The sequence below is a fragment of the Taudactylus pleione genome, unplaced genomic scaffold (assembly GCF_031769625.1).
Source record: "Taudactylus pleione unplaced genomic scaffold, aTauple2 ptg000387l, whole genome shotgun sequence".
NCBI classification, from domain to species: Eukaryota; Metazoa; Chordata; class Amphibia; order Anura; family Myobatrachidae; genus Taudactylus; species Taudactylus pleione.
Genome location: NW_028284788.1, coordinates 756,472 through 770,774, shown reverse-complemented (window position 1 = coordinate 770,774; position 14,303 = coordinate 756,472). Strand labels below are relative to the sequence as shown.

Here is a 14,303-nt window from a genome sequence, read left to right as displayed (position 1 = left end):
ATTCTCATTCTTTCCCTTATACGTTCATTTCTTTTATTATTCCATCTAAAGACCTGATTTAGAGCAAAATCCCTCTGATCACGCATAAATTTACTCTTCTTGCGTTCTATTATTTTTGATTCGTATTCTGATAATTCTTTCTTATAGTTTTCAAAAGTTTCTTGAAATTTCGCCTCTTGCTCATATACTTTGAGTTTAACAGTGAGTTGTTCTATTTCCTTGGAATATTGATCCAGCATTAGATTGTCATGTTTAATAAGTACTAAAATAAGATCCTGTGCACATTTTTTAAGAGCTTCCTCCCATTCTATTTTCAAATTATCCGTAGCCAATTCGAATGCAGGGAAGACCTTTGGTCTAAGTCCACGTGGACTAATCTTTTGTTTAGTATAATTTTCGAATGTAGTCATTTCCCACCAAATTTGAGTTTGTTTGAATAGGCTACGTTTTAATTGTAATAATTCCTCATTCCACCCACTTGTTTGTTCCAAATTGTCTCCTATATTCTCTGGAAAAATTGTTCCCAATTCACTATTCCAGCACTCTCTTCTACTTGTTAATTCTGCTGAGAGGCTAAAATTGGCCATGTTTTATAGAAAATAATTGAGTCACTATTAATTGAAATTATTTAGTCGAGCAGGACCAATAGAATCTGAGGATAGACCTCAGTAGAATAATCACAAAGAGAAGTAAACAAGATCCGCACAGACTCCTAATACTCCATCATAAATATTGTGTTATTGTCCTATGCCTTATAAATAATTAACAATTATTGCGTATCTCACAGGAAGGGGGGTGCACCCAGGAATAAAGTAAATATCCACAAAAAAAGAAGAGGAAAAAGTATTCCTATCATGGGGCACTCCAGGACAAATACATCAATTGTTGTTATTTTCACCTAATCACCAGATATAACAACAATAATGACCCATGGAATAAATTAAAACTTAACTTTTAATCAATCCTTGGATTGGATACAGCGAAATAAATTCTCCGTATATTTTATTATTTTTATTTATATATAAAACCATTAAAATAATAGTGCCACCTTGAATTGTTAATGTTTAATCATGCGGACTGACTACATCAAATTGAATGTAGTTTAAAGTCTCTTATTTTGATTTGGATGAGGTATATAGATGACCTCTTGATAATGTGGGATGGTCCACATAAGAAATTTGTTGAGTTCATTAAACTCTTAAATACAAATGATATTAATCTCAAATTGACTTATGAAATCAGTGAAACGGAAATTACCTTTCTTGATCTGAGGATACGAAAAATGGATGATGGGTATATCTCCACAGACTTGTATAGAAAACACACGGCTACCAACAGTGTTCTATATAGATCCAGTGCACATTTTCCCCCTGTATTGAAGGGGATACCAAAAGGGGAGTTTCTACACCTCAAAAGAAATTGTTCGGATCCTATTCAATTTAAATTGAGATCGGAGGAACTATCCGATAGATTGATAAGGAGAGGTTATAGTAAGAGAGCGATTAAAAAGGCTAGATATGAAACTAGTATTAGGGATAGGAATTCGCTCCTATACCCCAATAAAACCAAAGAACAAGATTCAGATAAGATCAGGTTTGTGGGAGATTTTTGTGTTGAATGGCGTCAAATTCAAGACATCATCCATAAACATTGGTCGGTGCTTACATTAGATCCAGTCCTTGCTAAAAACATTGGACCCAGAGTCTCTATTAGTTGGAGGAGGTCAACGAATTTCAAGGACAAACTGGTTCACAGTCACTTTGTTAACAGCAGAAAGAGGAAACCAGTGGTTGAGGGTTCCTTCAAATGTGGTGGATGTAGAGCCTGCAATTTTATGATTCGCACCACAGAGGTGATTGACAAATATAATAACATCCACAAAATACAAGATTATATTAACTGTAACACCTCAGGGGTCGTGTATTGTTTGAAATGTCCTTGTGACAAAAAATAAATCGGAATGACCACCAGACCCCTTAAACAGAGGGTGCTCGAACATGTAGGGAGCATAAGGAACTCTAAATCTGATCTGATGAAGTTTAAACAACTTACATCGGTAGCGAGACATTTTCATGATTATCATCATGGTAATGTCTCAGCTCTAGCAGCATTTGGCATAGAGAAGGTTAATTTGGGGATCAGAGGTGGAGATGTCACTCAAGAGCTACTGAGAAGAGAGAGCCATTGGACATTTCTATTGGGAGGTTTACAGCCAGTCGGTATGAATGAACATATACATTTTGGTGTATTCTTAAAATAATCCGTCTTATCTTATTAATGAACTTATAAAATTATGGTATTAGTAAATTTGCATATTATCATTATTATCTTAATAATCAGGTTTATATACCTGTCGTCATTCGTTTTCACGTAGTATTTATCACTTTTCATGATTTATTTATTGTAGCACAATACACTAATTTTGATTTTTTATTGATATAAGTAAATTTAAATTTTTTTATTTTCATTTACTAATTTATTTATTCCTTTTCACATATGAATTATAATTTTTTTATGATTCATCATATATATATATATATATATATATATACTCAATTACATCACTTATAATTTACATTTGATAAAGGCACATTTAACACTCTTTAATAATGATATTGGATACAATTGTTGTATCATTGGAAAATATATTTATTGGTATATCTAAATATGGTATGAACATTGTTGTGATACACATCTATATTAATTATATTACAGTTAATTATAAATACTGTAATATTAGTTATGAATATTATAGTGGATGTGTAGAAGTTATTATTATTTATTATTATTTATTTATTATAATTATTATATATAGGGGTTTGTAGTACACATTAACACTATACATTATGATTGCTATTTAAGGAATATTAAAATGATGGAATAATTCTGTCAATAAGGATTTGACATATAATAGTACCACATGATTTTATAACCATAAAAATGTTTATTGAGATATGTTATTATGGGTTTAAGACCTAGTCTATTTTGTATTTTGGTATAGATTAATTATTGATCCATAGAATCGTTGATATTTTAATCGATTGGTTGTAACCCCTGTCAATCAATGAATATATTTTGTTTATTTGCTAAAATTACTCTCTCTAGCCGTCAATCAATAAAAACACTGACAGGCTATACTGATTGGTGGATGGTTCCATCAGTCAGAGGGGAGAGAGAGTCGGTTGGGAACCATGAACATATGATTTTATAACCCGATGAACCTGCTCCTATAATTAATCCATATAATAGGAGGTTAAAGTTTAAATTTATTCTGTATCTTGGTATAGATCAATTACTGATCTATAGAATCGCTGTATGATTTTACCGATTGGTTGTAACCTCTGTCAATCATGAATATACTTTGTTTTTCTGTTAAAATCACTATTTCTAGCTGCCAACCAATGAAAATACTGACAGGCTATGCTGATTGGCCGAGGGTCCCATCAGTCAGAGGGGAGAGTGTTGATTGGTGGGTACTCTGAATATAGGATTTCACAACCCGACGGACGGGTTGTTCCTATGATTAAGCCATACAGCGAAACGCGCGTCAGGAGACACGCGATGCACGCTGTCTGGCGTGTATAGTGTGTGTGTGTGTGTTTATGTTGTGACCACCGAGTTATAATATGTTCCTAATGGTATGGGCGTCTGTTAGACATATGGGACATTGATCAGCGGGCGAATGTGACCCAGCATTTTCAGTTATTTGAAAACATTTATGTCAGATATCAAATTGGAGACAACTGGATACATTGTTATACAACTACGATACCTGCATAGATAATGTAGCAAAGCTATTTAGGTGCAAATTTAATCTCTGCACATTGATCAGCGGGCGAATGTGACCCAGCATTTACAGTTATTTGAAAACATTCATGTCAGATATTAAGTTGGAGACAACTGGATACATTGTTATATAACTATGATACCTGCATAGATAATGTAGCAAAGCTACGTAGGTGCAAATTTAATCTCTGTTTAAATCTTCAGCTACACAATCAGATTGTTCACATCTGCACCTTTATGACTAAATATAGTTTAATATTAACCCCTGCTAATGAGGGATAGGAGAGCGCAGATGTGAATTATTTGCAGCTAGTGAATTACTAGAATCATATAAGCTCATAATAGCAATATACCAGTGTAATTGGACATCTTGTATCCACAATATCGATCTGATTTAATTTTAAGGCTAATGGATACAAATGAGATGGTTACAATTAGGGATACATGATATTAAGTCACTGGATGATTTTATTGGACATAAAACTGCATCATATATTTTCATGCTAGTTTGTTATACGATATGTCTAATAACTGAGCACAGGATTACGATCTAGTAATAGCTGCAGTAGGAGATATGCAATGCACTAATTAACAATACTTATCTATAAGCAGGGAGTAAGAAGTAACAATAGCCTTCAATGGCATGTTAGCAATACTGAGTGCATCATATCCATATGGTATCCAATGTGCAGCAGTAGATTGATTAATCCCTTCTCTGTATGTGCCGTATTTTAAAAAAACAGTGAAGGCAATATTATTGGTTCTCCACTAATAGGGATACAGCATACATAGATATGTCCATTGTCTACAGGCGCCCATAAGAGACTTTAAACTACATTCAATTTGATGTAGTCAGTCCGCATGATTAAACATTAACAATTCAAGGTGGCACTATTATTTTAATGGTTTTATATATAAATAAAAATAATAAAAATATACCGAGAATTTATTTCGCTGTATCCAATCCAAGGATTGATTAAAAGTTAAGTTTTAATTTATTCCATGGGTCATTATTGTTGTTATATCTGGTGATTAGGTGAAAATAACAACAATTGATGTATTTGTCCTGGAGTGCCCCATGATAGGAATACTTTTTTCTCTTCTTTTTTTGTGGATCCCCTCTCACAGTCCACACATAACCTCACACATTGTCTTTCTTTCACATACTCCTGACATTTGGCCAACATTCCTGTGTGACTGGATCATGCAGCCCACCAAGAAACTGCAGTCTGGCTGGACCAAATTGCAATATATAGCACCTATCCTATGGGCAGCACAGATGGTGTATAGATAGCATTACTGCCTCACAGCACTGAGGTCATTGGTTCGATACCCACTACGGCCCTAACTGTGTGGAGTTTGTATATTCTCCCTGTGCTTGCGTGGGTTTCCTCCGGGTACTCCGGTTTCCTCCCACACTCCAAAAATATACTGGTAGGTTAATTGGCTCCTAACAAAAATTACCCCTAGTGTGTATGTGTGTGCGCGCAAGTGGTAGGGAATATAGATTGTAAGCTCCACTGGGGCAGGGACGGATGTGAATGGCCGAATATTCCTTGTAAAGTGCTGCAGAATATGTGTGCGCCATATAAATAACTGGTAATAATATTAATAACCTATCCTTGTGTATCAATGCCTATTTCCCTATAGAATGTAAGCTTGCAAGTAAAGCGCAATGGAATATGCTGCGCTATATAAGAAACTGTTAAATAAAATAAATACAGTCTCCGAGTGCCTGTTTTTAACTGTATTTATTTATTTTATATATATTTATTTATTGAATATAATTAAGGTAAATAGAGACCAACTTATAAAAAAATCAAACCTAGAAAAGGTATCTATTGAGTCAGGTTGGTGGTGCTCCCCTGGGTTAGCAATAGTAAATTAACATACTCAGGAAAAAGTTTGTTGCATCAAAGATAACGCTACAAAAACAAAGAACCCTTCGTGGGGAGCGTTGCTCAAGTTGTAAATATCTAAGGTATGGCTGATACGAAAGAAAATAAGACAAATATGTATGTTCTAAAATCTAACTTTTAATATACCTATATAAAAATAAGTTAGAGGAAATACATTCGCAAAATTAACCTATAATTTTGTAGGGAATATACAATAAAATAGTTACAAAAAGGAGAAGAATTATTATATATCTCCTAGTTGTAGTATACTGCTAGGTGAAAAGTATATTAAATCATTTAGTATTAGTGAGAATTAATTTCATGCTTGGAGAGTTTGCATATCAATCATATAGGCATAATTAATCAAAACATTGTCATCAGTGCACATGAAACCAAAAAATTGAATATCAATTAAAATATGCAGTAAGACTGACCTCACTCAATTATTCAATTATTGTTTTTCTGTTAGTATCATTACAGAAATATAGCACTGTGGTACCTGGAGATACTTATTAACTAAATTCAGGGTATCAAATACAATCATCAACATATGGGAATAGCTGAAACAATCAAAATAATAGTGTAATCAAAAACATCCGTTATTGATAAATAATAACCATTATATATTAGAAATATCCAAAATTCATTAGTATTGTTAACATCTGTTTAGTTAGTTTGAGTCACATAAATCACACTAGTTATTCACCTTCCTGCATAAGGAAAACAGTTATATAGGAAATTCATTCATGAGTCAGTATCACAGTCATAATTAATTTAGATAAAAAGCTGAATTAACACATGTCAAATATTCAACGCAAGAATTAATTTCTGTTCTCGGATATTCTTTATGAAATATAATTATAAACTGTTAAACAGTAGGTTTGTTGCATCAACCAACTGCAGGTATTTTTGTGTTGATCACCTTTGTTTCTGAAACAAACAACGTTTCCAAAGGTCACTATAATTAGCCAGTGTTCTTAATGCTGGAAACAGTATAACCATATAAAAATATGCTGATAGTAAATGAGACAAATATCATTATGCTTAACATGTGTATCATATCAGTGTCCCATTGGAAGGGAAAAGAAGCTCTATAGCACAAAAACCTATATTCTGCTTGTGTGCATAAATAGCAGTGAATAAGCATGTATTAAGGTGTGTGCTGTGAGAGTTAGCAAATGGGAAGGAAGAGAAGTCACCTCTGCTGTTTGTATAGCAGTTAACCTGTGTATACCCTGTTGCTGTGTTGCATTGCAAGATACTACTAATGAGAGAGGGTGACTAAATAGAATAACCAGAGGAAATACCTGTGTGTGTCATAAATTAGAAGAATCAGCCTGGCTCTCCAAGCGGTCAGAGGAAGTCCCAGTCGGTGTCGACGGGAGTCCCTGTACTGTTTGGACGCGCGTTTCACCCACGAGAGAGGGCTTATTCACTAGTAATTTAGTTAGTATGTGACTCAAACTAACTAAACAGGTGTTAACAATACTAATGAATTTGGGATATTTCTAATATACAATGGTTATTATTTATCAATAATGGATGTTATTGATTACACCAATGATTCCCAACCTCGGTCCTCAAGGCACACTAACAGTCCTGGTTTTAGTGATATCCATGCTAAAGCACAGATGGTTAAATCAAAATAACTGAGGTACTATTTAAGGCACCTGTGCTGAAGTATGGCTATCCCTAAAACCTGGACTGTTAGTGAACCTTGAGGACCGTGGTTGGGAACCCCTGTATTTCACTATTATTTTGAGTGTTTCAGCTATTCCCATATGTTGATGATTGTATTTGATACCCTGAATTTAGTTAATAAGTATATCTACGTACTACAGTGCTATATTTCTGTAACGATACTAACAAAAATACAATAATTGAATTAGGTCAGTCTTACTGCATATTTCAATTGATATTCATCATTTTTTTGGTGTTATTTGCCTTGATAACAATGTTTTGATTAAGTATGCCTATATGATTGATATGCGAACTCTCCAAGCATGAAATTAATTCTCACTAATACTGAGACTAAATGATTGAATATTTTTCACCTAGCCGTATACTACAACTAGTAGATAGATAATAATTCTTCCCCTTTTTGTAACTATTTTATTGTATATTCCCTACACAATTGTAGGTTAACTTTGCTAATGTATTTCCTCTAACTTATTTTAATATATGTAGATTAAAAGTTATATATTAGAACATACATATTTCTCTTATTTTCTCTCGTATCATCCATACCTTAGATATTATCAACTTGAACAGTGCCCCCATGAAGGGTTCTTTCTGTTTTTGTAGCATTATCTTTGATGCAACAAACTTTTTCCTGAGTATGTTAATGTACTATTGCTAACACAGGGGAGCACCACCAACCTGACTCAATAGATACCTTTTCTAGGTCTGATTTTTTTATAAGTTGGTCTCTATTTACCTTTTTTCTATTCACTGTCCTGTGCAGGATTTTTTCTACTTTTTGTACGATCTGTAAACACTTCAAGATGAAATAACAATGTAAAAATCTGTGGGATGTAAGCAGGCATGTGAAGACTAGTAGCAGAAATATACATATGCGATAAACCTAACTCCAAACATGGATGATGTATATCAATACCAAATATAGAACTGATACCCTATGAATAGGAGATCCTGTGGGGGACTCATCATGTCTATGGGGCAGGGATGTATATCTAAATGGAACTACAGTCCCTTAAAGCTAAATGTAAATACCACAGTTGTGTACTGAAGTGCGGTAAGTCTGCAATAATGCAGCTAAAACCACAAACAATATATGTGTGATGGCAATGCCACCTGGTATCACTAAATCCGTATAGGGCTGTAGGCAGTTTAAAAAAGCAAATAATCATTAAAAACAATTGAAGAATAGGGTTTCATTCAAACCCATGGGCTGCACTGTATGTAAAGGGTGGATCCATTTACTGTAGCTTCCCTTTAGAGCAATATCCGTCCACAATCACCACCCCTGGCAATCGGGGGGACCCAATCATTAATTTTATAATGGATGGTCCACAGATTAAACATTTTTGGCCACTGGTAGCTCAGAATTTTTGCATTCTAGGACTGCCTGAATGCTGGACTGATGTAGTGCCATCCGTTCCTTCATCTACCTAGTCATCTTGCCGCAATATAGAACAATCCACATGGACATCTTATATAATAGATAACCTATCTACTTGAACACTTTAATTGGTGCCTGATTTTAATATTTGTCCCAGATCTTGGGTGTGAGAATGTATTGCCAGTTTCAAGAAAACTGCACGTGATGCAGCCCACACACATGTAATTACCAGCTTTACATATCAGAATATTAATAGGCTGGGGGCTGCTGAGTCGACCAATGTCATTCTTGACAATTCTATCTTTGATTTTCCTGCCTCTCCTGTAGGAGGGTAGAATTGTACATCCTAAGCTGGAACCTGTGGCTTTTCCGATATGATTGGCCAGATGTCCTTGGCAGTTTGCATCAGATCAAAACTGCTGGTGGTGAAATCCTGAGTCCATACAATGTGATTATCCACCAAACAGAATGAATCTAATGCTAGAGTCTGACTCCTCAGGTACTGCAAGTGTCCATTGTTTAGCTCTATTGAGGGATTTGTAATGATATCCCCTATGTAGGATTTTTTTCTATATGTACCAGAGCACCCTGCGGATCACTGCAAATCCGAATGATCCTACGACATTGCGAATATGGCAACCCCCACTTTGATGCAGGGGGGTAATGGCTCTCTACATGTAGCAGCGTATTCCTATCTGTGCTTTTATATTGCATCATAGTAATTCGCCTCTGTCCTTTTTGTATAATCGTGATATCTAAAAAGTGGATCTTCTCAAGGCTGCTGTCAAATGTAAATTTGATAGGGTAATCTTTCCGATAAATGTTGAGCATGACATCCTCAAAGATAGCTTGGGTCCCAGACCATAGGAGGAATATGTCATCTATGTATCGACAGAAGACAGCTATCTGTCGAGCAATAGATGGATCATCAAAGAAGAATTCTTTATCAATGCAGAACATGTACATGTTAGCAAAGCTAGGGGCCATGCATGACCCCATTGCACAGCCAGCCAGTTGTTTGTACATCTTCCCATCAAAAGGAAATAATTTGGCTTGAGGGTTAATTCCAGTAATGCATGAAGGACCGATATGATCAGGGTTGTCAGTGAGAAACTTTTTGATCATTTCAATGCCCTGGGAGTGCGGGATGCTCTTGTACAGACTAGACACGTCAATGGTGTATATAACATATTTCTGAGGTAATGGCATTTAATCTTGAAGTTTGCATATGAATGTGGTGGCATCCCGTAAAAAAGTATCTTGTTTGGAGATTGGCGGTTGCAAGAAATGATCCAGACCTTGGGAGATGCCATAATACAGCGAGTTTCTTGCTGCAATAATGGGCCTGCCAGGCAGGGTACTGCCATTTTTGTGCAGTTTAGGTATTGTGTATAATACGATGGTATCCTTGGATGATCTTGTATTAGGGCCTCCTTGATGTTTGAAGTAATCGTATGATTTGAGGCTGCCATCTCCAATATTCTGTCAATCTCATTTTTAAATGTTGCAGTAGGATCTGAATCAATTCCTCATATACTGCAGTATTCGCCAGTTGTCTGTAAATTTCTCATTTATATGCAGCTAAATCTTGTATCACTATCCCCCCACCTTTATCTGTGGGGTGTTTGTGATATCCTTTTATCCCTCCAGCTGTTTAAGGCCATGTTATTCAGAAAAAGACAGGTTAGATTTAAAGCCTTGTGTCCTTACACATTGATTTCTATGTGGTTGTCCATGTACTTACTGAAACATTTAATATTCTGATTACCCTAAGTAGGTGTAAAAGTAGATTTTTTATACACAGGCAATGGATTGGTATTGAAATCTGAAATTGCGTAACTTTTTAGTCTGCATTCAAATTTGAATAGATCCACTTTGTTCTGGAAGATGTTGGGTCGGTACAAAGGAAAGACCCTTTTTGAGAACCCGTATCTCATCCTTGGATAAGACACTTGTGGAGAGGTTAAACACTATCTCCTCCTGTGGTAGTTCTTTTTTTTTTTTTTTCCTCACCCACTGACCTCCGCGCCTGGTGCAGGTTCTCCTGTTAAATCCAAAGTGCTCCATGTTTCTACACTGGAGTTATCTGTTTCCAGAGGGAGTCTTCTTCCTTTACGGAAATTGGGTCTTCCATCCCTTTTGGGGCCTCTATTGTAAGCCCAGCTGTACACTTGAAATTCTGCGGAATCACGATTTACGGTTTGTAATTTAGCTTTTTTGAAAGCTATTAAATCCGTGCGATATTTGTCTACTTGAGTGGTCCATTTATTAAGTCAGTCTTGTAAGGTGTCAGTCCTGATTTTAGGGATATACAGAGATTCAAAATTCGCAATTTTCTCGACTCTTCTATGACCAAGTATCAAGTCGAATGAGTACCGCTGCCCATCTGTGGCAGAACTCCAGATTATTTCTGCCAATCGTCAAAATGTTGTGTATCCGGAATCCTCTTGGAATTTTTTTTTCCCTAAAATAATCCGATAGAGAGACACAATGCAGAGAAACCCTTGGGTTTGAATGAACCCTATCATTCTCTTGTTTTTTATGATTAATTGTTTTTTTCAACTGCCTAAAGCCCTGTACGGATTTAGCGATTCCAGGTGGCATTGCCATCACACATATATTGTTTGTGGTTTTAGCTGCATTATTGCAGATTTACCGCACTTCAGTACATATCTGTGGTACATGTATTTACATTAGCTTTTCTGGACTGTAGTTCCATTTAGATATACATCCCTTTCTCATAGGCATGCTGTGTCCCCACAGGATCTCCTATCCATGGGGTCTCGGTCCTATTTTTGGTATTTGATATACATCATCCATGTTTGGCATTAGGTATATCGCATATGTATATTTCTGCTACCAGTTTTCTTATGCTTGCTTACATCCCGCAGTTTTTTACATTATTATTTCATCTTGATCCGTTTACAGATCACCTTGGTGATGGTGATGTCACAATTGTAGCCACGCACCTCGCGAGCTTCTGGCCGTCGGCACGTCTCGTGCCCATGACGTTACCGGACTGCGCTGGGTGCTGGATCATGGGAGCATGATGGTGAATGGTAAGGTATTTATATGTCTATTTCTTGTTCATTTATGTCTTGACAAAGGAGGTTGTTCCTCCGAAACTTTGACACTGTATACCGTGTTGGTGTTTTTATCTATGATCTTTAGTCCCTGAGTGCCTGCACATTGCATTTGGGAAAAAAAAAAAAAAAAAATATATATATATATATATATATATATATATATATACTGTATGTGTGTGTGTATATATATATATATATATTATTATTAGAACGCCGCTTGTTCATTGCAGTGTAAAATTACTTTTTACATACTGCTTTTTTAATTATTTTTGATAAATGAGTGTATTTTTCACAGTTGTCACACGCAGTCATTAGCAAAGGGATGTCCTATTCACCCAGAGTATACTTTAACAGATTTGAATATGAAAGATATTGCCACCTCTTTAATAGGAAATTACGCCTATAAAAGAAAATCCTATAAACGTAAGAAAATAAATTATCCTCCTACAAACTAACCACATTGTACTTTATATAATGATTGTTTAGATTCCACTTATAATGACGTGCTTACAGATGATGATCATCAAGCAATATTTTTGCTGGAAGATTTAGCAAATTGGAACGACAGCAATTCAGGAGACCTTGACAACTTGAGACCGATGCTTAAAAATACATTTTACATTTACACCTGACATCATTTGCCCACAAGTTGATATTTATGTCAAATTAGATTCTAAAAAATTGATCACTATCATGACACATCAAAAAACAATAATAATTGAAGCAAATGGGAATTCAAAACTCTGAGACAAATAAAAGAATGGGGCAATGTAGAGATTAATCCCTCCGACAAAGAGAGAGATGTTGTGATTTCAGAAACACAAAAAAATATTGGGCTCTAATCAATTAATAGAATAATGTTATTAATAGCAGCAAATTCACCCAATGGGCTTGTGTCTGCCCACTACTAATATAGAAATACCACAACAAGGCAATAGTGATGCACTAATAAACAAATAAACAAATAAATAATATACTATGTAGTTCTCAAGACACCACCTATATAATAAGAATGTTTATAAAAATGGAATATGTCAGTACATATAATCACATTTACACTTATAATTAATCACGTTTATCCAATGTAGAAAGACTCAAATGCAGTCCTGAGAATTGAAATATATAAAATATACAGCCTCTAATAGAAATTATTCACTAGATCTTTGATGCCTGCTCTTGTCAAATTAATGATGTGGAAAATCCAATAACAAATATATGAAGCTCTTTCTGTATGATATACGTGCGCACACTGTTATACCAGTCTCTCACCACATCGACATCTAGTTGCAGAGTCCCATGAACAATCCGCTGAGTTTGGAAGTACACACCTTCTATGAAGCATGCTCGCGGTGGGCACTCCTGGTAAGTGGGGGACCGGTTGGTGTTTCACGTGTGCAGCTGATAACCAATGGAGTTTCCAATGCACAATCTCAAGCAAAGTGAGCTGTTCTTAGTCACAGCCGCTTGTATATATGTGCTGCTGGAGCTTCCAGCTACCGGCTTCAGACTCCGTGTGTTAGGCTTCCACAGTACAAGGGACCAGTGTCAGTAGCATGGCAGCAAAGCTACTGTGGTATATAATCACTGGCAGGTAAATCTCTTACCGGTTTCACTACAATATGGGGACTTTAAGATAAAGACCATTTTTATAAAGATTATTAATATAATATAGGTGGTGTCTTGAGATTTTTTTCTACCATTTCTACATAGTATATTTAATATATATATATATTTATATATTTTATAGTATATTATTTATTTATTAGGGCATCACCATTGTCTTGTTGTGGTATTTCAATGTTGTGATTTGGTCTAAGAGCATGTACCTACCAGAAGCCAGTACACAGCTGTTAGACAATAAATACTACAGCAGGGCTGGCAACCAGTCAGAGGCAAAGAGCAAATGAATATCTGTAGGTATGTCAAAAGAGCTGAGATCATGTGCAAAAAAGAGGTGTGACCTTGTGTCAGCTGGTATGATGTTTGTAGGAGTGTGATTGAGTGTCTGTTTTTAATCAATCTAATTGCAGACCCAAGCACACCAAAAATACATAATTGACATAATATTTTTTTCAATATAAAACATTTTTTACCTTTTTACTTTGAGGTAACTGTTAAAGGGAAATAAAAAGCCAGGGCAATATAGAAAACATTGAAAAAAATCATATCCACATAAAATACACTTAGGCAAGCCACATCCTCAAAAAATACACTGAAAAGCCACAGCCACATAAAATACATTTTAAAAGCCACATCCACATAAAATACATAAAAAAAATTCATCCCCCCATGTGTCACTCCAACCCCTCCATATGTCACTCCATCACACCATCATGTTGTCACTTTAGCAACCCCTCATGTGTCACTTCAGCATCCATTTGTCACTCTTGCAACTTGTCATGTGTCACTCCAGCCCCCCATTTATCATTCCTGCAACACCTCATGTGTCAC

At 35.5% G+C, this 14,303-nt stretch overlaps 1 protein-coding gene across 2 annotated transcripts in view; it reads left to right on the top strand.

Annotated features, from left to right (window-relative positions):
- The window catches only part of LOC148507672 (choline/ethanolaminephosphotransferase 1), a 366,175-nt gene that overhangs the window by 210,834 nt on the left and 141,038 nt on the right, over positions 1-14,303 (top strand). The window contains exon 6 of one of the 2 annotated variants that reach the window (XM_088445756.1): positions 13,137-13,214. The exons of the other annotated variant lie outside the window; for it this stretch is intronic. Coding sequence (XP_088301882.1) covers positions 13,137-13,214 — 78 coding nt within the window. The remainder of the gene's footprint in view (positions 1-13,136; positions 13,215-14,303) is intronic. 2 annotated transcript variants of the gene reach the window in all.